Source organism: Maniola hyperantus, chromosome 1 (assembly GCF_902806685.2).
Source record: "Maniola hyperantus chromosome 1, iAphHyp1.2, whole genome shotgun sequence".
NCBI classification, from domain to species: Eukaryota; Metazoa; Arthropoda; class Insecta; order Lepidoptera; family Nymphalidae; genus Maniola; species Maniola hyperantus.
Window position 1 is genome coordinate 3,733,841 of NC_048536.1, and position 25,257 is coordinate 3,759,097.

A 25,257-nucleotide genomic window follows, 5' to 3' on the forward strand; every position below is an offset into this window, starting at 1 on the left:
TGTTGATCATGATTCATGATGATGATGATAAATGATGATGGATAGAATTATTAAGTACGCTTTTTCCATCGATTTTTCCTTGCAAAAGTTTCCCCTTGCCAATCGATAGGTAGGTAGTTAGGTTCCTACGAAACAATAGGACGCGAGGTATGTTAGTTGGTACCTACTTATATTGCGTATAGAAACTCACAGACCACTATATTATAGTTTGTGTATCAGAGACTTCAGAGAGTAGGATAGCTCAGAGCGAATCACTTGATGTCTTTTTATTTTAAAGAAAATAATCCTGACTCTTTCAACCGAAGGCGTCATAATCAAAAGACTAAGTAAACAGCTATTTGACCTATTAAGAAAATATGTTTCTGTTGTGAAATTCTCTCTTGGAATGAAATGGGGTTCGTAACTTTGGAAAGAAACCAAAATAGAATTCTCTTGTTACACCCTTCGAAGGAATGCAAATATCTATATATATAAAAAAGGAAAAGGTGACTGACTGACTGATATATATAAAAGGAAAAGGTGACTGACTGGCTGACTGACTGACTGAATGACTGACTGACTGACTGACTGATCTATCAACGCACAGCTCAAACTACTGGACGGATCGGGCTGAAATTTGGCATGCAGATAGCAATTATGACGTAGGCATCCGCTAAGAAAGGATTTTTGAAAATTCATCTCCTAAGGGAGTGAAATAGGGATTTGAAATTTTGTAGTCCACGCGGACGAAGTCGCGAGCATAAGCTAGTCGATATATAAATGACAAGATATGCCCAAGCGAACAAAATGTTTCACGGTTTAGGAACCAAATAAATCAGCGCCACCTCTTAGATATTAATGAACGATCCGTTTGAAATCCAGACGTCACTGAGGATGCATTGGTGCTAAATAAACATATTAGGAGTTTTAGGACCCATGAATCGGTGCCATTTTGCTTGTTCAATGGCCCTGTCCTTACGAAGTAATATATAGGTAAGTCAATGGCAAATATACCTACTTTAAATCATTTTTAACAGTTTTAAATCATTTTTTAAATAATTTACCTAAATCTATCGTAAGAAAAAGATTTAGGAAAATGTGTAAAGTCTTATAAGTATTATTATTATTCCTGTCCGCGTAATCTATCGTAAACTAGTAGGTAGGTATACCTAGGTACCTATTTTTAACCGACTTCAAAAAAAGGAGGAGGTTCACAATTCGTCGGAATCTTTTTATATTTTCTTAAAATTCCTAGGAAAGTATAGTAACAGGTTGAGATGGCAATCGGGGTGGACCGCCCCGCACAGCCCCCGCGCTATTCCGGTGCGGGATAGCGAGGGTGACGTGCGGGCGAGCGGGGCGTCCCCCCGCCTCATAACCCGATTGCCATCTCGACCTGAGGCCGTAGCTGTGTACCCATAGTATTGTAGGTATACCTACCAGGTACAGGTAGGTACGGTACAGGTAAAATGTAAGCAATAATTCCAGTCCATTTTGGATTTCAGACTTGAAATCAAAGTTTACGCAATTATTACATTTTTGTAAAATATGGCGCAATTAATATTATTTCTGTTGTTTAATTTTATTGTTGTGAAAAATAATATAGAAACTGTGGTACACACACATTTGACATCATTGCATTGCCTTTGCCGAGCCTGTGCCAAACGTAAATGAATGGTAGAGTGCTATCTCTCTCTAAGAGGCACTGTATCGGTCTGTTAGAGCGAGACAGCAGGTGAACGCTCGTACTGTCCTTAAACCGCATGGCGTATACTTGCGTAGTACGGCGTTGACGGTGTGTCGACATTGGACGTTGGATCCACGGTTGCTGGCCCGAGGCTCCGCGAGTGCCGCGTCAGCCTCGTCGTACTCTCGTTTAGTAGTCTCGCAATGGCGTTAGTGGGAGGTGGTTGTGTGTTCGCTTAGTTTCACTTCAACCCGAGCGGACACCGGCCCAAAATATTGGCCTGTCTATTCGTGTTCGGTTTACTGGAATTAAATTCCTGTAACTCCGTGCTCCATAAGCGATATTCGCCACCACGGACAGTCAAATTTTGGTACGATATCCACTCAGGACGAATAATTTCAAGGTTCGTACCGTATTCGTACTTTACAATTTCCCCTTACTAAATCGCGTTACTAAATCGTCGATTGTCTCATAGTAGTTTCATTTAGAATTTTGTAATTTTTATGTCGTACGAAAATTGCGGAGTGATGTTTCTAATACTTCTTCGTTGTTTCTGTTGCAGATCATGTTCATCTCATCATAGTTCCTTCTTCGTTTTTAAGTGTTTGTGTTTGTGAACATTAGTGTATCGTGACAGTGACAGTGTGACAGTGTATGATGGATCCCGGATCACCTTCGTCGCTGTGGCCGCTGCGCCGGAGCGGGTGCTGCGTGACGGCCCAAGGGGCTCCTTCGGGAGAGCACAGCAAGGCAGAGGACAGAGCGCCTTCGCCGGTGCTGACCGACCGCTTATCGGCGGCGCCTTCGCCCTCCAGCCCCGCTCCAGCCAGTCCCGCGAGCCCTGCGCCCCCCCAACACCAGTTCCAAGCGGCCCTCGTCGCGGAAAAGTATCTCCTACTGGAACAAGTGGAAGGGTCATCGCTTTGTCGGTGTGTGGACGTGCGCACGCAAGAGGAATATGTTTGCAAAGTAAGTGACCGATCTACATAGATAACTAAAAAGTAAAACTATAAACGAAAACCAGTTGGACCGCGTCTCAACCCAGCAATACGAAATTGATAGCATTAACAACTTTATAGCCAGGCTTGCATTCTGGCGCAGAAATTACTGATGCTCACTCATCAATTAAAGGCAATATTTAATAATTATTATAGATCCCACTTTGTTACTTGAGAAATACCTATCTGTTATGATCTTAAATACTGTACCTACCTAGAGGTGCACAAACATACAATTCATCTCAAGACATTTAAAACTTATAATAATAAAAAATAACTGAATACAAAACTGGCACTAAATTCGAAATTCGCTTGTCACTTTTTAAGTCTTTGTTATTTAAAGACATTTAGATGCAACGATTTATAATACGACAAATTACCTATAATAGTTATTCGATAGGGATACGTAACGACTTAACGCGTCTCGTGTCGAAATTTGTAGGTAGGTACTACCTACCTACACTGTATAATCTCGCGACCTCTCGTGCCTTAATTTTCTTTAGCTTGCTCATCACAGACATACATTTCTAAAATGGAATGATAAAGATAGCCAATCATTACTTGACATAAACTTTTTAATCATTTAAATATTAAAAGTACATAATTCCCTACTCTTTTAAAATAATAAAGCTATCTATAGACGTGCCGATAAGTCGGCTGCCGAGAGGTTCCTACGAAAAAATGACAGTAGTTATGATTGTCCAATGTCCATTGTCCACCCCTAACCAACGGACATACACATGTAAATAATGGCACTGATTCGGAGCATAGCAAAATTTTAGAGTATTCGCATTCTCTTCTTACTAATGTAATATGAAAAGGACAGACACAGTTTGACAGTTTTAAAAATTTAGACCTGTCAAACCTCGTGACTTTAGCTGCCAGTCGCGAGCCTATTGTTTGTAGCGTGCACTATTAGAGTCTTTAAATGTAAGATTCATGTTCCGTCCCTTTCTAGCAACATTAAATAGAAAAAGATGCAGATACTCTTAATTTAGTTTAGAGAAAGACTGAACAGAATCGGCGCCAATGTCAATCAAACCAAGTCAGCGTGTCTGTAGACAGTTGAAATTTTGAAGTTGTACTCAATATCCACTAGTTCAATTTACAAGGGTTCTATCATTCTATGTATCCCACGGGATAGACACCCCATGGAGATAAGCCCAGTTCCCAATAATATGCCCACATGGTGTTTCCCTTTCTTTGCAATTAATCAATTGTTACTCAAAACCGAGTTAACTCGGTAACTCGTATTAATTGCCCTTGAAAATGAATTCCCACACTGATAAGTGATAGCTAGTGGCTTATCTGTGGTAACAATATCAAGGCAAACTTCGTAGGCAGTACCTAAAGTACATCTATAATATAAAAATGAATCACTAAATGTGTTGGTCATCGCAAATCTCGAGAACAGCTGAACCTAATTCTTTTTTATAATATTCCTTGAAGTACGAGGATGGTTCTTACGGAGAGAAAAGTTAAAAAAATTTGAATCGACTGTTAGGCGGTACGAAGTTCGCCAGGGCAGCTAGTATTTAATATTTAAGGCGATATGCGTCCCAAAAGACATATTATTTCGGATGTTCAAAGAATCAAGTTTTGGCCTCAAAACTAGGTACAAATTTGTTTATTTATTTTTAAATATTATAAAAATTTAAGATATTCTTTAGTGAATTACGAGAGCCAAAACACGATTAGCACAATTTGGCTCAATACAAAAAAAATCGCGATGTTTCCCCAAATTACGCATTTTTTCACCGCCATTAGAAGAAAACCCAGTTTTATTCGATTGATATAAAACCAATTTCAATAAAATTTCGTATTTACGTTCAACGTTTAATACACTAAGGGATTACGGTCTTAGACTTTTCCATACCTACATTGTGCCTTTGTGATCCCATTTCGCCTTAACTAAATAGGTAAGTAGGTATTTGAATAAGCAATTAAACATACCAGCATTACTATACAACTATTAATATATTTTTGTAACCAAACCTACTAAAATCATCAAAAATATGAATTAGATAGATAGGTATTAGTAGTATAATCTAACAGACAGGCACATATCGCTTATCAATGTTTATTTAATTGGTTGCAGTAACCTGCGAGAACAACTTTTATGTCTAATGTCACATTGAGCCAGTATAAATTAATCCATCAATATTTCACACCTCCTACTTTACAAAGGTCAAGTTATAATTGAAATTAAATCCCATATACCTACCTAGAGACTGATTTTTTGTTTAAACCACATGCCTTATCAAAACTGGTTGAACACAATTTCCTTTTATTATGAACTAGTATGATAACATTGCGTAACTTTGGCTTCATACAATATATCCTCAATCTTATTTCCCATACTATGCCAGTTACTAATACCTAGATGTACCTATTTAATTATTAAATTAAATTAAACACTTTATTATGATGCTCCTTGTGGAATACTTTATATTATATGGTCTGTAAATTTAATTAAAATTACAGATTTGTGTACAACCTGGTGTATAGCAATAGCATATACTATTATTATCTTGATTGAATTGAGATTTTTTTACTTTTTTAGCTTTCTTTGAGCGGCAGTAACACGAGTGTTACTTTTGTCCAAATTTACAATGGCCGTGAAATAGAACAGCTGTTTTGAGGCCGCTATCTTTTATCGAGACATTTATTTAAAACTAGCTGCCCCGGCGAACTTCATACCGCCTAACAGTCGATTCTTTTTCAGGATTTTTTTTATTTTTCTCTCCGTAAAAACCATCCCCGTAATTCAAGGAATATTATGAAAAAGAATTAGCGAAATCGGTTCAGCTGTTCTCGATATTTGCGATCAGCAACACAATCTTTTGCGATTCATTTTTGTATAATATAGAGATTACCAAGTACGTCTCTGTAGTTAGTGCTATAGATTAAAAACTCTATTTTTAATTTATTAGTCACAACTAATTTTGATTTATTTATTTAATTGTTATACTTAAGTAAGTACCTATCTGTCACAACGTCAAAGAAGTTTTACTTCAACTGTAAAGGTCATGCGCACGTACTAATGTTTATGTTATCCTTAGTAACGATTATGCCCTCGTATGATATATATTTTCTCGTTAAAAATATCGATGTCAAACTTTATATGTCACGGTCTCGCGCCACTCGATCGCACTTGTAGGCCAGAGCCATCGCTTACAATGTCATGTGTCGACTTTCGCAACTGCAAACAATAACGCTAATTCCAAACGTCACAACATTCACACCGTGAGATTAACAAGGATGTCAGTTAGAGATCTAATCAAATGAGTCATTTGATAAAGTTAAAATCTAAACGAAAAGCTTCTACAGATCTGCCGATTAGATTGTCTTCGACAGTTTCCGGCACCGTAACCTTGCCTGTCAACTGAATGCTTACGAAAAAATTTGGCTGAAGGCTGGAGAACTAACCAGTAAATCTCCAATATATATCCACAATCTATTTAAAATCCATTATATAAAAAATCCAAATGATTTTAAGTAATTTATCTAACCTATAGACGTTCCAAATAGTAGGATCTTCCAACAAAACCATCTACAGATCTACCAATAATACTGTCCACGATAGCTTCCGGCTTAGTGGCCTTACCAGTCAACCTACATGCTTGCGAAAATATTCGGCTGTAGAACTAACCAGTAAATCTCCAAGTTATCCACATGCCAATTAAAAATCCACTATATTTAAAATCCAATGATTTGAAGTAATTTATCAGATTTATAGACGTTCCAACTTGTAATTAGTTTTGCCAGCCCTTCCAACAAGTAATAATCAAGTTTGGTTAAACCTTATTAAACCTTCAAATGGAATTGCTGAGCTGGGTTGGAAGTTGCCTCGTCTTAAGTTACTAATAAACGATCCAGGATATCAATAACAGGTAATAATTAAATGCGTCATCTTATAAAATTAAATCGCAATTCGAGTAAGAGCTCCTATTTTTTTGACAGCAAAATCTGTTCCGCGTCCGTTGATTTGAAACTTGGAATCATATTATAGGCGCCAAGGCAACGCACAAAACTACAAACCAGTTAGGAAACTCGTTATTTTGAAGATCCTTGCAATACAACATGCGCACGAACCTACCTATACTCTTATGTAGTTATACCTAATTATAACGATTCGCCAGGTGCATTCGACAAAAACTGGACGAACATCTAAACAATGGAGACTTTTGCAACTTTAAATCGCTTTCTTTGTAAAAATGGAGTGAACTTTGTCAAAAGATATCGAGTATGGCGCGTGAAGGGTCATTTTTTACGCTATATCGAAAACACAAGACCGGAAAAAAAGTTACATGATAGTGATAATTTTATAAGATGCCAATTGACTATAATGAATAATGACCTATACCTACCTACTGCTAGCTTCGCATAGACAATAACAGCTATGACAAATAAAATAGTGACTAGTTAACTACATAATAATAACAAAATATTGTGACATACCTAATTAAGAAAATTTCTTAAAACATTCATAATAATCGTGACATTTAAAGAGACCTTGAAATTGTTACAATTTTAATTATTGCTAGAGACAAAATTTCTAGATCGTTATACTTACCTACATTTAAGTTTAAATTCGGAACTGGTTTTGGGTTCTAGGATTTTTGCAGTTTAAGAAGTCTATTTAAAAAACCGGTTAAGTGCGAGTTGGACTCGCACACGAAGAGTTCCGTATCACCGTACAAGATTAACACCATACTACCTACTTTTTTTAACTTGTACGGTGGCCATTTTGAAAATTTTATTATTTTTTTGCTGTTTTAGCGGCAATAGAAATATGTATGTATGTATGTATATACTTTATTGCACCACAAAAACACACAGGTTACAAAAAGAAATCTTAAAAAGTACATAGGTACAAAAAGGCGTTAAGTAGGTACAAAAAATACACACTGTGTGAAAATTTAAACTATCTACCTACCTATTACTTTTCATGTGGTACAGTCGGCTGACAGACAGACTGACGGTCAGCGGAGGCTGTGATAATCTGGTATAGTTCTTGCATTTCACGAAGGCCAATGACTCAATACGTATAAGTTTCACTAAATGTGTGCGTTTGAACAGCGGCGCTTGCTCGCGACTGATTGGTCCGACATGCATGCACACTTACGCAATGACCATGTAAAGGACGTTACCACAAGTAAAGTTCACTAGCCTTCGTTAATTGCAAGAACTATAATAGGGTCCCTTCGTGTACGGAACCCTTTACTAAACATCATCATCATCATTATGATCAACCCAGCCCGCGCCGGCTCCCTGCAGAGCACGGGTCTCCTTGGGGGCACGGGAGTGAGAAGGGTTTGGCCATAGTCTACCACGCTGGCCATGTGAACTCTCAGGCATGCAGGTTTCCTCGCGATGTTTTCCTTCACAACTCCGAAAAGTTAGAGGTGCCTGCACGGGATCGAGTCCCCGACCTCCGAATAGTTGTTAGTTAATAACTATCGTGATTCCTTTCGTCAAAGGTTGCCTGGAAGAGATCGCTTTAGCGATAAGGCCCGCCTTTGCATGCTTACTTACAGCTTTTAGATTAAGAGCCTTGCATGTTTTTTATTATGTTTACTTGTATTGTATGCACCAAAGTATTTATCAATAAATAAACTATGTTGGCTTTGGTTTAGGCAACACAGGATACATAGTCCCAGCACTCGGCAGTACAAGAGTAACAAAGGCCCATACAGGTATTGTCAAGGCGCAGAATAGGCACTTCCCTCGTGAGAACCTGGCAAGGTTAAGTGAGGCAACCTGATCGTTGCTTAAACGCCGTGTATTTACAACATCGACTCTTGCCGACACTACTGGCCACATTTGTATTACATTACGCCGAATATTATGATATTTTACCGGGTATTATTATTGCTTACAGAATAGAAATCGTTAGAGCAACACTGGTGTCGATACCTGATGTCTTTCTCTATACTGAACTAGCTCACTCCCGCTACTTCGTTTGCGTGGACTACCAATCCAATCCAAGCCATCAGCCTGTTTGCGTCCACTGCTGGACATAGGCCTTTCCAAGAGCGCGCCACTAAACAAGGTCGTCTGCCTTCCTCATCCAACCGCTCCCCACCACCATAATCGGGAATAGCAGGGCTGCCGGGAACTGGGGGCCTTTGTCTGTTGGCGCTGCTCATTAGAAGTAGTACCCATACTGACCACGCTGGGCAGGCGGGTTGGTCAGCGCAGGGCTGTAGGCTATTTCGCACCAGTGACGCTGCTGCCCGTCTCTAGTCTGTATTATTTAAAGCCAAGCCATATGGAATGGTTATCCCGCCATTCTTCGGTCGTCATATCCTCGTCCGCTGATTCGCAGGGGACACCACGTGCAGGTGAAGTTGACATTTGGGGTGCTAAGATGTTAGCGCACCCCCTTACCCCCCCTCCCCCCGCATACATGGACCCCCCCATGCGTGGGCTACACTTAACCCCTATTTTACCCCTTTTTTGGATTTTCAAAAAATCCTTAGCGGATGTCTACGTTATAATAGCTATCCTATCTATTTGCATGCCAAATATCTGCCCGATACGTCCATCAGTAGTAAGAGCTGTGCGTTGATAGATCGGTCAGTCAGCTTTTTCTTTTATATATATTTAGATTTAGAGTATATATATATCTGTATCTTTTCCTTTCTAATTTTGCTAACAAGTAATTTAAAAAGTTTTCAAAAAAAACTATAACTGCGGTTAGCACTGCATCTTTTTCAGCCTGATTTATTTTCTTATAATATGTCTATCTGCCATCGGTCTGTCTAGCCATAATCAGATTTTGGGTAAGTGTGTAAAATTTGTAGAATTTAGGGGGTATTCCAGTAAATATCCTCCCCTTAGCAAAAATTCGCAATCCATTTTTTTGAAATAGTTACCTCTTTCATGAAAAATTACGAAAACTAATATAAAATTCAGCTCTATACTTAATTGGTCATTAAGATGTAGGTTAGGTATGTAGACTTTATTCAAGTAAATAAATAAATAAATAGTAAGTAAATAAAATAGCTGGGCATGTGTAAGCTTGTAGATTTCACAAAATAAAACGGACTTCGCAACTAAGAAATCCGATCCAAGGTGATCAGATGCATGTTGCAGCAGACTGAAGGAACGTTCGTTATTTCAAAAAGGAGTTTTTATTTAATACCCGTAACTTTTGTTAATGATACAAAATAACTGTGTAAAAATAAAATACAAAAACCGGCCAAGTGCGAGTCAGACTCGCGCACCGAGAGTTCCGTAATAGATACAGTCGTATTTATAATTGGTATTTTCAACTTTTAAATTTAGATTACTATACTAAGTGGGGTATCATATGAAAGGGCTTTACCTGTATATTCTAAAACATATTTTCATTTATTTTTATGCATAATAGTTTTTGAATTATCGTGCAAAATGTCGAAAAAATACGACTATAGTACGGAAACCTCGTTGCGCGAGCCTGACTCGCACTTGGCCGGTTTTTTTTAAATGTATTATGTATGCTTTTAATCGTAATCAAGTAGTGGATGCGCGTCGAAAATAAGCGTGACCTTCTCATTGACATTGTGAAATAGACAAGTTGATAACGCACCGATCGCCGAATGTCAAAGCGAGGCTAGCGGGCCCCCCTCTTTTGTGTCCCCCCACCCGCATGGAAGCCGTTCCGTTAACACGTAACAGAATTGTGTTACAAGTTCATTGCTGACTCACTAACAACTCTGATTCGTTATCAGGAAACTAAACGAGATAATGAACGCGAATCGAATACAAAAATTACAGTTTGTAAACGAGACCATAAAAAATTTATTAGTTTTAAATTAATATGAGTTAAGCTATTTTTATCTTTTGATACACGTGTCTGTAGTAGTTATTATTTTCGTAAACTGAAATAAGTTTCGTAAGTTATAATAATATTATTACTTACTTACGACAATTGTAATTTTCAATTGATTGATACACAATTTTAATGTCTCTATTGCCGTTGACGAAAAATAATAACAATGTATTACTTATATGCCTCAACCATATTTTATTTATTCTCAAATCTTTCGTAAGTAATTATGATGTCCCAGGTATACCTATTTGACTGTACCACACTTTTTTTTAAATAATAATTACTTAACCATATTCTATTCACGAATCTTTTGTATTCAATTATGCTCTTCGTACTTAAATATTTTATAGTAATAACCTAACTCTTTTTTAATAATTACCTACGCACTTATAACTTTGAACATTGATATTTTTGACTTAGCTCGAAAATGTAGATCGGTAAACATTTTGCAACAGTACCTACCTAGCGATTAAATAAATATTGATATCGCTGGTAAGTAGGTTAGCTGCCGTGTACGCATATGGAGCCAAATATTATCAATTGCCTCAACCAACTATTGCGAATTCTTATCGGCTCTTTTTTCGCAAACACTTGACAAATAGGTCAAATAGTATTTTCGTACGACGACGCCCAAATATTATAAAGTACACTTACTTACAATGTATTTTTATTTGATGAAAAAAAATGAAAGAGTGAGAGAATTGATTCGTTCGAAATATTTCGCCTAAAACTCATTTAGGATTTACTTAATATATACTCTGACTAGCGACCCGACCCGGCTTCTCACGAGTAGCTTATTACAATGTTCGTAAGAATCCTTAATTTATTTGAAACTAGCTTATGCTCGCGACTTCATCCGCGTGGGCTACACAAATTTCAAACCCCTATTTCACCCCCTTAGGGGTTGAATTTTCAATAATCCTTTCTTACCGGATGCCTACATCATAATAGCTATCTGCATGCTAAATTTCAGCCCGATCCGTCCAGTACTTTGAGCTGTGCGTTGATAGATCTGTCAGTCAGTCAGTCAGTCAGTCAGTCAGTCAGTCAGTCACCTTTTCCTTTTATATATTTAGATAAAACATAGCCTATGCCACTCAGGAATAATTTAGTTCCAGAGATTACCCCCTACAAACAACTTTACCTCTTTATACTGAGTATTAGTATAGACTAGCTTATGCTGGCTACTTCGTCCGCGTAGACTACTAACTACACGCGCACTAATTTCGATCACATATTTAACCCCTTAGCGGATGCCTACGTCATAATAGCTATCTGCAGACCAAATTTCAGCTCGATCCGTCAAGTGGTTTGAGCTGTGCGTTGATAGATTAGTCAGTCATTCAGTCAGTAATTTTCCTTTTATATAATACATATAGAAATACGAACTTCAAGGATTAGTCCCATACCCTAAGTCCTGACCAAGAGCATGAAGAGGTAGCATTGCTTAGAACGAAATATCAAGAAACTAGTCAAGATATCAATAACACTAGGGATTAGGGAAGATCCTTACGTCGCCTTTTAGTTAAATTCGTTAGCAACCTTAGCCACAACAAAACGAACGCATTTTGTCGTGCCGAAGGTTCCCGTATGTCTACAAACAATTAATTCCACAAGCTTTCTATAAATAGGTAAAGTTTTTTATAATAAACGCTCTTACGCACGCGACGTGATTCATCATTAATGCCAGTCGGAAAATCGGTTTTGGTATTTTGTATTTGCGTTCACAATGTCGTTGACATTTCGTGAAATGAATTGCCGCCCTGTCACCCGTTAAAAATAACCCTCACTAAAATAACTTGACGATCGCTATCATATATTTCGTCATTTAATTTATATTTTAATCTGCAATGTTGTTCTTTATTAATTAAAGATAATGATTTTATGTGTAAATAAAATAGAATTGTGCACTAATAACTTTTAATTAATTTAAATAATTATTACAACTTAACAACTTGTATATGCCAACGTAAGCGTCCAGAGATCACTCTTGAAAAGCTAGAAGGCATTGAGCCATAGACACAGTGCTATGTAATGAGTACGGGTAACATTAATAATAGGCTTCAAATTTTACATCTAACAAAAGACATGACTAAAGTCAGCTAAAGTTGTTATTAACAAACATTTTTTTTTGTATTTCGAATATAATCATGCATCTGTCGACCATAGCCAGCCAGCCAGGCATTCCGTTTAGAAATCATTTCGCATCCAGTAGTTATTAAACTCTAAACACAATAAATAATAGGAATACTTTGGCGTCCAGTACATATTCGCGAAGGGTCAGCACTCATTCATTTTGTTTATTTAAAAGCTTAGACTCCATTCACATTAGACTTAGTAGCCCTTACAAATTCTTTGAAAATAGAATCTCCTTGAGAATTTGTGTCGGATCAAACGAAGGGCAGGGAGATGATTCTTATGATGATGGTATAGTCAAAGTTTGGCTGTTCTACTTATAGATCTATTAATTTTTCAATGGTTCTACTCGTGTGAGGCTCGAACAAAACTGAGAATCAAGGCCGGAAATATATTTATTCGGAGTAACCTTATTAAAATACAAGCTTATTCTCGCAACTTCGTTTGCGTGGACTAGACAAATTTCAAATCCCTATTTTACTCCTTAGGGGTTGTATTTTCAAGAATACTTTCTTAGCGGATGTCTACGTCATAACTGCTACCTGCATGCCAAATTTCAGCCCGATCCGTCCAGTAGTTTGAGCTGTGCGTTGATAGATCAGTCAATCAGTCAGTCAGCTTTTCCTTTTATATAGATACCTACTTATCGAAAAGTGTTTCCAAGGTTTCCCGATTTATCGTAACATACTTAAACACAGACAATGTCGAGATAGACCTAGATCCATTGTCCCTAGAATATTGTTCAAATAAAAATGCTTCTTAAAAGTTTCAAAGAAATGTTCTTTTCAGGTGGTATCAAGAGATTGCAGTAGTCTTCTACAAGCGCACTATCGTTTAGACGGTCACCCGCACGTAAACCCTATCCACGAAGTGCTGGTCGGCGATAAGAGGGTGTACCTCATATTCCCGAGATCGCACTCAGACCTGCACTCGTACGTGAGGGCGAGGAAACGGTTAAGGGAACACGAGGCGCGGAGACTGTTCCGACAAATGGCAGAAACGGTAGCGGCGTGCCATGAACAAGGCATCGTTTTACGGGACCTCAAGCTGAGAAAATTTGTCTTTGCGGATCCTCAGAGGTGAGTCTTTTTGATGATTGAATAACATGTTAACAGAAGCTTGACTAGCTAAAATTACTCTTAATTACTGTTGGTTCTAGTCTAGGTAAACTCCTAAATATGTAAGGGCCATTTCTAACTCAGAATTGGATTTGTTACATTTACTTTTTACTTAGATTATGCGTCCACCAGCTTTTACCAATGCATGCCCCAAAGTTTTCGATCGGTTCAAAGTTGTTAACAACTGCGTTTATACCTCGAGTAACTTTGTCAATGCAAATTACACAAGGTAAACGATTTTCGATTGCGAGCGGGAGATATCGTCAGTACAGGAGCGTTGCGCCACGTCAGTTCATTGGCAAAATTTAGCAGCCTACGATAACGCTGTGTTTCAACTGATTGCGATTTATACTAGGCAAGATTTCTCTACATTAAATCAAAGTCCTTGCGAAAACATAACATAATGTTGGGAAATCATCGACCGTCTATTCAATGGGTGTAATGGTGTACGTTCGTTCTAATGAGGTTCTAATCTACCCTTTGTATTTATGATTTCGGCATTTGATACATAATATAATTTTGATATTAGTGCCTATTAAATTTATTCTCTTCTCCCAACAAAAATTTATTACAATAATATCAATATTAAATAGAAAGTAGGACATTAAAAAAAAGCGTGCAATTCACACGCTGTAGATGATAAACTTCAAAAATTCTTAACAGATACCATTTGGCCGGTAGAAATTGAATGTAACCTTATTTAACGAACCATATAAATCAATCACTTATCTCTTTATTTTTTTGGTGATCCGCCCAGTATAGAAGGTCCGTGAGAAAAAACGCATTTCAAAGACACAAAAACGTCGGAAACGGAAACGTATGTATCAAGTAGCTTCATTTCCTTTGTAACCGATAGGCCTGTGTAAGAAGACGATAAACTGTTATCAAGTAATTTATTGTAACCATTTATATGGCATCCTGATAATGTACCTACTGTTGAAGGCTATACTAGTAAAACTTTGCTACTACTAACTTAAAAGCTATTTACAGATACTTATTTCATTAGCACTCTATTAAATTTAATGGCTGTATTCGTTTAAATACTGGTTCTATTAGCAGATTCGATAGAACTTAGTGCAATAGTTAATAATACCTATCTCAAAAACAAAAGTAGGTACACGCGCTATTACTTATGTTTTCTTCATTGAATTACGTGACTATAATATTAGGAATACATAAAAAACGAATACTGACATTTAGCAGTTAAAACTTATTTAATATTTACGTAGGTATTATTTTGGTAATCTCAAAAACTTACGCGACGTATGCAAAATATGTATTATAGGTATATATATATGCATTCAGAATTTCAGTAAAAAAGATGAAGATTCGGATACGAAAACAGTTAATCAACCCGGGCTTGGCACGGGTAGCTTATTACAGTTTTCGTAGGGATCTCAATTTTTTTGAAAATATATCCTATGTCGCTCAGGAATTATGTAGCTTTCTAATGGTGAAAGAATTATTGAAATCGATCCAGTAGTTTTGAACTTATTCGTTACAGACATACAAATCTTTCTTATTACAAATGTTCCTATAGAGGTGGTAACAGTTTCAAAAATTAAAAACTATCGATACAAAATGCACAGTATATTGAACAAGAGTTGCAGTAAACGGCGAAGGCGCAAATATTACAAATAATTACCCAACTTTATTAATTACAAGCAGCCGGTAGGAACCGGCGGATTTTCGACTTTTGAAATGTTATCTGGCCTCCATTGTTGCGAATATCTCCGGCAATGCTAGCGGCTCAAGGCGAGCGGTGTCATTGCTGCGTACAATACAATCGGGTCAAGGGTGAGCGGTGCAGCGCTGCGCCCGCGCGCGACCCCATGCCCGTACCTCTACCTGCCTCCCTTATCCGATCACCTGATCCCCATTAATAATATCAACAAAATTACATTATGCACCCCTTACGCATTTACATCAACAATCGCATTCCTGTAAGGTACAAATAAAACTCCATCATTCACCTGTCCCGTATGCCCCCAACCCTTATATTGTTTGATTTAATAGATTATTTATTTTGATAACGAACCCAATCTCGCTTTCTAATAATATAATGAGTATTGTGCTCGGGAATTCGAAAACTTAACAGTTCGGGTGAATTTGTTCACTCGGATCCAATCTCATTCGGATTGTCCTCCCACGACAGGGGCAACAAACCCACCTTTTGTATATTGCGGTCTCCTTGACATCCCAGCCGAGACAAGTTTCATTACGCCTCCACAAAACTCAGTCAGACAATGGATTCTTTGACCTGTGTGGATATTCCATTTGTCCTAAATGACATTCGTCAAATGGATTTAAAAAATGCCTTTGACACGACCGCTCAACTCAAAAAACGGCAACACGTCAAAGCCGAAGTTACATGAACTGTAATCCCGCATCTATGTTTACGCAACAGTATTAACTTAGTCCGCTTTTGAGTGGACGTATAGTAAAAAAAAGGGTAAAATTTAATACCCTTCAGCGCAGTATCATCAAAGCGAATGTTGTCAAAAGCGTCGTTTCGCGATGCGGAACGGGAGCCGTGCCTCGCATGTAAAACTTTTGCTTCACCTTTTACGTAATAGCAGAGCCGCACAGCCAAGCAAGTACACCGCAACTTGAGAAGCCTTTTCAAAGTTGCTGCTCAAAGCCGGAATGCCAAAACACATTCGGTTAATATACCTACAAAAAGCCTAATCTTAAAACAGCCGACCCAAAGTCTGAAACTTTTTGGTATTCTGGAAGAATATTTTCGTAATGTTCGCTTTTACTTTACTTGTCAAGAGATGAAATTACGTCTAATAGTAGTTATTTGCCCTTAATGAAAGACACAGATTGTCTTCAATGACACACGCAAGCTGCGGAAACGCGTCCAGTTCGCCATATGCCGCACTACTCCAGAAAGGAAATGTAACTTTTTGTTTCCGTGATATTAACGGACCGCTCCATGTCAGGTAGCCAGCTGTGTGTGTCGACAGGATCTTGACCTAAAACAATTTCCCGTTAATGGGCGTGCGTCTAACTTTCCCAGAGAAATGCTGTCGTCTGATCAAACAACCGGTCAACTTTCATTTGCATACTGGCAGCTGACCTTGCGTAGCCCTAATAAATTCTAATGATCGTATGCACATGTCGCAGCGGTCAAGATTATTTTTAAAGCTCTTCGTTTTCGTGAGAATGGTCAGTGGTCACATGTCTGGTAGTGGAAGGTGCAATCCGATCCGAGCAAGTGAGCCGCCCTTTCGACCTCCGTTCTCACGTCTGGCATAAAGGCACCCCTGATTATAAATTCGAGTCATCCGGCAGACTCCATGCGACGCTGTCCCGCGATTCGCACCGTCTCAAAGGTAAATAAGAACATTAATATTGATTCCGCGTCTCTTTGACGCTTTGAAGAGGATTTTCTTGACACTCGTTCGTAGTTTTTACCCGTCCTTTGAGACTGGATAAAATTATTTTTCTCCGCTGATATAGGACCGGGTGCCTTGCTTTGACATTATAATTAGGTGAGAAGTATAACTTTGATAAAAGATGAATATTTTTATATGCGTTCAGTGTTTCAAGCATAATAAAATAAAAATTAAACCGATTTAAGATTAAATCTTACTGACAGCTTACTATGTAGGTATCTATCTTGCTATGTAGAACTAGGTTAAATATTTTTTAGTCAGTAGAAAGGTGTTAAAAGACTGGTTCTATCGCGAACTTTCACCGAGAAGGATGCAGAATCTATTTAATATTATTTTTTATTTTATTATTTATTTATTAGACAACTTAAAACTATCATTAGGTACAGTATGTAATGATAGTGCTAACTTTTTACTTTATACAACAGCTAACTAACTTATTGTATCAAGTATCGAAAAAATACTAAAGGAAATCTCATTCATAGCATCCGGACAAGGATCTTGAGAAGAAATTCAGGTAGGCTTTTTTCGATAACGCAGGTATCTGATCCCAAACGGAGAATCAAATTAAGGATCACAGCACATGGCATTATGCGCTTTTACTTACTAAACTGTAAGAAAAAATAAAACGGTTCTTATAAGTTTGTCCACGCAAACCCATTATCGGTAAGCTTGATGCAAAACTTTTTTCGAAAAGCGGATGTTTCCTTTCGAATACAATTTAAAGTTTGGCCAAAGCCGACAGGATATTGCGAGCGGAAGTATCTGATTATGATAAAATAGCTTATTGTATAAGCGTCTCTAAAATATTTAATTTGCTGAACGAAAGTTTACAATGGACTTATATTAGATGCACCAGACTCAACGGAGCCCGCGAGTTCTCTCTCGCTGGTAAACACAACCCGAGACCTTTGTAAACAGTCTCAGGTATAAAATATTGTCCTCGGCGTATTGTTCGGGCTCTTCCCGCCCACTCCACGCCAAAATAATAATACCGCGGCGAAACGTTCCAGGTAACAAAACCAGATCCGAGGTTTTTTTGCGTAACACGGTGTTTAGAAGCCGGATCGGGTGATAGCATACATCGCAAACAATGAGCCGCTCGCGATACGGCTTTTGATTACACAACTTGATACATAATAATGTGGCAGCAGGAATCCTCCTCGTATTGACTTTAAGTTGCAATTATCAAGCTAATTCAAGTGAGCGTTCTTGTCGCGAAATTATATCGGCACGTCTGCGGGCGGTATATTTATGGCTCTGGCTGAGCTGGCACTCTCTAGCGGATGTGCCAAATTGGTTCGCGATAGACCCGGCAGACGCCGACGCGTCGCATACCGGCCCGGCCACCGCACTACATTTCCCTCAAACAACACTGAGTTTACAAACCCCTCGTTTAAAAAATACCCACGTATAGGGACACTAGACATCTCTGTACATGAATACCACAAATCATATCGTGCCTTGAAAGCCGCCTGAAGTGATTTCTGATATTGGCAACGAATCGACGTGTATGGCTGCACCCACACCGGCTGTTTTGAAAACCTTTTGAAACCAAGTTGCCAAAGTATCGTGGTGTAAGCCACACCGCTGACTTACAGCGACGCATTTGCATAATACCAGGCGCTCTGTGAGTAACCCGTTCGCGTCAGTGCGTCTCTCCATTTCGACAGTTGTATAACTCCAGTGTAACATAAAAGGTATTGTTAGAATTGCATAATCGTCCCTCGGATACAGTTTTGGACGAAAAGTTCGGCGTAATTTCTCTTGGCACCCATCGCGGCGCCCGTATCGGGATAATTTGGGATCTAGTTTGGAACGCGATTACACATCAAGTTTACTTTGGTACGACATGATTCAGGCGTGCCGGAATTCCGACGTCTATGTTATTCGTTTTGGGGCGTTTGTTGTGGCCTCGGTCGACTTGCGGCTGCTGAGGTCGTGCGCAACTGTGCCAATGTCGCTGGCGCCGACGCTGCGCGCCTCTTCGCTCGTGCGGAACCGCCGATTGAACTCATTTGGGAAGCGGTGCGTGTACCCTACGTCATGCGATAGAGGAATCGAAACGATGCAAATGTCCGTGCGATTTAAGCAGACATGCATGTTATCGACCACCTACACCTCTCTCCGTTCCGTAAATACATGAGTTGGACGAGAGCGACGGATTATTCGTCACTACTATAAATAACGCATGTTCGCACCTTTTTTGGTGATACGAAAACACCGGACGCGGCTACCGGACGTGGACATAGTGCATTGATCTCGAGCATCACTACTTACTACTCGAATCACAATGCGGGCGTCATTATGGGAAATGAACTGCCGGACATAGCTGTCACACATACAAAAGTAAATTTTATTTTTGCGAGTCTTAAAGGCAGTGTTTCTACACACCTGTTGTTGATATGTGTAAGGGATGCAATGGTTTTTGTCACATCGGAAGAATTGATTTTCGGTCCTGGTTTTTTCTTAGCAAGTTCATTTGTGTTCTTTTTATGTTTCAATTTCCAAGGTGTTTATTGTATAAAGGTGTTTCAGTGCACAGCTGAGAAAAGACCTAGCTATTAAATCGATCGCGTTGCGTAAAACAAAGGTCTGCGAAACCTTGTGCAAGCGAGTGCGGCGCGCCCGCGCACTGCCGACATATCTGCGGATTTGCGTAACTCCGCATTTATCCGCTGATACGCGCCTGTGTGTTGTGACATTCAACCTAACAGCTATCTACAACATTACTTCTGTACCAATTACATTTTATTGAAAAGAACGGCTCTTAATCCCAATAAACCAATCTTCACCGTCGTCGAATCGTTTCATTTCAAGTAATATTGGGAAATCGTTGGGAATGTCATAAAGTTTTGAAATAGCTCATGCCTGACTAAACTTCTAACGAGACTATGGAAAAGAAGCGAGTGTCATGCTCATGTCATTATCATGATATCACGTGGTGATTCAACCTTCGTTAGTTCTTACAAAGGCGTCTAGGTCCTTGTACCGGCGTGACATTTGCAACGAGGCCAATGACTAACTCATTAAATAAAGCACGGCTTTGGTTGGCACGCGTTCTTTCCCCTAAATCCCTTATGGATGGGTGCATTCACATTTCATCGGGCAAAAAAATATGCACGTGCCAACAATTACTAAGGGACGAGGCCGCTTTTTCTGTCTGCGCCCTTTGAAAGCGTCTCACAAGAGCGCTCATCGAGAACGGTGGACCGCCGAAGGTGGATACCGTGTGACCGTCGGACACGCGCCCGCCATTCTTTAATCATTTACACTTCGTTCCATACGAATTAGCGCATACTGTATGAGCTTTTTCTCCATAGCAACTTGCTACGAGGAGCTTATGGCTGCTCGATTTATTTTTTCCCATAAATTTGTTCCGCTCTCGTTCAGGCTCGCTTGGCTTTACCACTCGCTGCATATCCGAGCTAGGGTCGCTGACCGCTGAAACCCATCTAGCGTAACAGAAACATAAATCTTTGCTCTTTATTGATAGAAGTTATCTAACAATATGAACAACGCGTTCACTGTATACGTACTGACTATCCTTGTTTCAAAGATAATGTCTTCTAATAATACCACTTATCAGGTTTCAAACATTATAAAGTTACGACAAAATAAGTAATATTATTATTATTGTATTTGTTTACAGCTACGTAAGCTCCGCTATATTTGTAACGAATTCATCTAAAAATAGGAAGCCATTTGTAATATTAGACTGGTAACTTCGCCAAGTTTGGCACAACAAAATTACCTAAGAATTTCTGGCTCCCGAGTTACGTACAGCTTTATTTTGCGGATTACAAAAGAAACTTTGAGAATACCCATTAACCTGCGGTCTCGCTGTAAAAATAAAACTGGAGTGTCGGTCTTACACAGCAACAATGCCACAATGAATCAGGGCTATGACAGAACCCTGACGAATACCGCTCGATTCGAGGGATTGGATGCGTCACACTCGCATTCGATGACGTCATTGAGAGGGAACGCATAAAAACCTGAGGGCGATTACGGAGGGTCGAACTTCCAGATGAATCATAGATGCTTCTAACAGGTCACTACCCCGGCTATTTACGTTCCCCCTGATAAAGTTTTAAAATACTCCCCTACCCTCGAAATTACCTAGCGCCTAAAATAGCAATGTTAAATATGTGGGATTTATTAATACGTTACCGGGGCTAAATATACCTAAAAGAAGCTTTGTAAAATACGAGTCGGCAACCAAACCGTGCGTTGAGCCTCCATGAAATATTATGTGTAATTAATTAGCTATTTATAGACCCGGGAAGCTCTACTCACCAAATATATTATTTAATCTAATGTATTTGTTGTCTACCTTTGTAATTTATTTGCTTCATTTAGTGAACTGACTTGCACTGGCTAGAATTTCTCAAAATCCTTTTTTTTTACGGTTCTAAATAAGTTATAGTTAGACAAAAACTTCTTATCCTCGTCCTTATCCCACGCTATCGGGTCGGTGTCGGCACAACATGTCTTCTTCTTCCACTCACTTCTGTCATCCGTCAACGATTTATCCACCCCTTTTACACACATATCCATCCTCTTTCACGCAATCCATCCACTTCGTCTTTGGTCTTCCTCTCCTCTTTTTTTCCTTCCACATGCATATTTAACACTTTTCTAGTGACATGATTTTCTTCTGCCCATACCATGCCAGGCTATTACCTATCATCTTTTCCACCACTGGCGTTACTTTAAAACTTCCCTTTATATTCATTACTTATCTTATCATTCTTGTCACATTACACATCCACATCATAGTTAGACAAAAACTACATATTATATACAAAATCTCAAGTTTGTAGACCCAGCTTTGTGATGTAGGTACGCTGAAAAATCGAAGTAGGTACGGAAGTCGGGACAGCAATAATTCCCTTCCATTTTCCTCAACACTTACTTATACTTGCTGCGAACACTCTCAGTTTAAAATGCTCCAATTGCCGGTTTCCAGACAAACGTCTCGTATTCCCAAAAGCAAAAAGAGAGTAAACAAAGAAAAAACCCAGGTTCGTGTCGCGTCGACGTCGTCTATTTTATTTTTTGCCCCCACTATCCAAGTTTACAGGGACTGAATGCTCATTACTCAAATGCTCAGATTACTTAGTAATAAGTAAATGATTTCAAACAGAGAAGAATTTTTTTACAATATTGCTCTAGGTCAGTTACAAGACTTTTTATATGTATTTGCGATAGGGTTAACACACCATAATCATTACGAGAGACAAGTCCCAAAAAAACGAATCAAAGCTACTTACGTTACTTTTTCTAAAAGATTTTTTAATATCACTACCCAAATTATAAATGCGAAAATTATTTGTTGGATGGATCGACATGATTTTTGCATGGTTGGACCTGAAGATTGACATAGGCTACTTTTTATCCCGGAAAATAAAAGAGCTCCCACGAGATTTTTAAATCCACGCGGATGATGCTAGCTGAGCTAGTAGAATTATAAGGAAAACGATGCTTTTTTGCAGTACTTTATGATGATGTATTCCGACTCGGAGCCACTTTCCTGTAGTTTTACGATAAGGGGCGGCGACCCAGCTACCGATTCATTGTCATAAATCTTGAGCCTTTTTTACGTCCCAATACATTTGAACGGGTTCAACAACTTCTGATCTTTTTCGAATCTTCCCGTGTTTTCTACTGCATTGTATACGTTTTGGAATAAGCTGATATAAGTATTGTTTTAATACTAACTGGGTAGGTTATCATTTACAAAGAGTGTAGGCGGTTTTACTCATTCGTACCTACCTAAGATATGGTAGATATACTCTGAAATGTGTTGACGCATAACAAACATTAAATTACCAGTATTCTTTTGGGATCATCCAACACCCTCGTGTTAGTAATTTTGAACGTCCTTATTTTCATTTGTGTGAATATCTGTATTTTCCACCTACGCGCCGTTTGACTCAGAAAATATTTTCAGCGAAGGCGGCGGTTAAATATAATGTTGTTTGCAAAAAAAATCTAAATCCGTACTTTACCTTTGAAGAATTTGGTGATTGCCCACGCAATCCCGTAACTAACCTACTTCGTTTAACAAAATTGTATTACAAAGTCTGTAGATTATATAAATGAGAAAAACTTAATAAATACTTATAAGTGTTAGGGCAAAATTATTTCTGAGTAACATAGGCTTTTTTTATTTATTAGAGATCCCTGCGAAAATTATAATAAGCTACCTGTGTGAAGCCGGGGCAGTTCGCTAGTTATCTTATTACCTACCTATTACAAGTTATTACTTAATATAAATAAACGAAATCCCACACCATTTTTCCCCATAATGGGTAAGTAAATTTAATTCATAAAATTTAGGTATCTACTGGCTTGCAGAAATACTGGATCCATAAAGCGGTTAAAAGGTATTTTTACTTCATTATAATAATTGATTATTATGTCGTAGCAATTTGTAACGAAGCTCAAAATATTTTTATTATTAGGGCAATTTATTTTTTTAGGGCAAAATGTTTTTATTATTAGTTTTTTTGCATGAGAATCTTATTTATTTGTATTTAACAATTTAGACAAAAATAATATAAGCATCAAAGCCCCAACAAACGAAAGGACCAAATGAAATAGAAGGCAGCCAATTTCCCTGTACGTCGAGCGTTTACCTCGAGTCTCCAGTTGAGAGAAAAAAAGCAAAACCGGTCTCCAAGTGGCCAGAATTGCGATTAACCCTTCAAACCCGATGCGTCGCCACTAAAAATACTTGACGTCTGCGTCTGCCTCATGAACTTAACTTTTTGCGTATTACATTTCATGTACTCTCTTATTTGTGACGCTACTGCTCTCAATAGCTTTCGGGACGCCTAATTTTTTGGCATTTGTGGTCGAGTGTTTTTCCTCAATAGTTTTTATCATGGTTTATTTTGTGTCAACTTTGTTAAAAATTTACCGATAAAAGTCCTTTGTTTACCTTTACTTAAAATAACAAAAAACTCATTATTTGTATCAGTATTATCGATTTAGGGTATCGTATTTTATCTTAACATTTTTCTTCATTATAGTCATTAGTCTTTGTTTTTAGTTTTTTGTGGCTGCGATTATCTTTGATTGTGCTTATGAGCTATCTGTGGACATTTTCGTCGATTGACTTTCGTACACTTATTACATAAACTTATCTTTAAGTGCATTGTTTGAAGGCGCCTGTATCTGTCTGATTAGTAATGAGTTGGACATTACGTGTAATGGCTCACGTTTGCACCTTAACAATAGCCCATATTTGAACAGTTATTACTAATCGAGTCACGGGTGTCTGCCCTATAAAGAACTTCCTGTTTAGGTGCACAAATGACTTTTTAGTACTGACCTCGATATTGAATGCAATCGCTATCGGGCTTCATTTCATTATCATGAGGGAATTGATTAAGTCTGATGGGAGTTTGTTTATATGTACATTGTACACAGTACACTTCCTTCTATTCGTTGGAATATTACTTACAATGATCGTTTATAGACTTTATAGCCAAGTTATTTTTACCATTGCATCATTGCTTGGTTCATTCCTTATTCCTTACATCATCTATACCTTGAAATAACAATGTACGTATACTAATAGTGTATGGTTCGAAACGAGAGCAATATGTATTTGTATTGACGTCAGTACATTATCTCTTTTTCATTGCGGAAACATAAAAACTTGTTGATATAAGATACAGCTATCTAGACAAAGTAATACATATATCTACCCTCTGTGATACTATTTAGATTACTATTGCTCTTAGGGTTTTACCGCTAGCAAAAACTATTATTTGTCATTACCAAAAAACCGCTTTAGTAGGAATCCGTGTCAGAGGAAATTACCTTTGATAAACGCGGTATCTCTAATTAGTAACTTATGATGTCATCATGCTGATTTGGTTTAATGTTTAGCACCCGCTTTTGTTTTAGCTTAGAAAAACCTCGGTGCATCATCATAATCTGTTTTATGAATCTGATTTATATTTACTGCTAATTTTATTACTCATTAAATTACGGACGCGATTACGGAAAAAGATAACGTATTTGACGTCATTGTATGATATTTGCTCTATGTAGGTTTATCTGAGAAACTGAGAAATATTTACAAAATCATCATAATTGAAGAAAA

At 38.2% G+C, this 25,257-nt stretch overlaps 1 protein-coding gene across 1 annotated transcript in view; it reads left to right on the top strand.

The window, feature by feature from the left end:
- Positions 1 to 1,797: 1,797 nt before the first annotated feature.
- The window catches only part of LOC117985935 (tribbles homolog 2-like), a 59,118-nt gene continuing 35,658 nt past the window's right edge, over positions 1,798 to 25,257 (top strand). Inside the window, exons 1-3 of the mRNA XM_034972735.2 lie at positions 1,798 to 2,069; positions 2,229 to 2,635; positions 13,409 to 13,698. Of these exons, the coding sequence (XP_034828626.1) occupies positions 2,321 to 2,635; positions 13,409 to 13,698 (605 nt within the window). The 5' untranslated portion in view covers positions 1,798 to 2,069; positions 2,229 to 2,320. The remainder of the gene's footprint in view (positions 2,070 to 2,228; positions 2,636 to 13,408; positions 13,699 to 25,257) is intronic.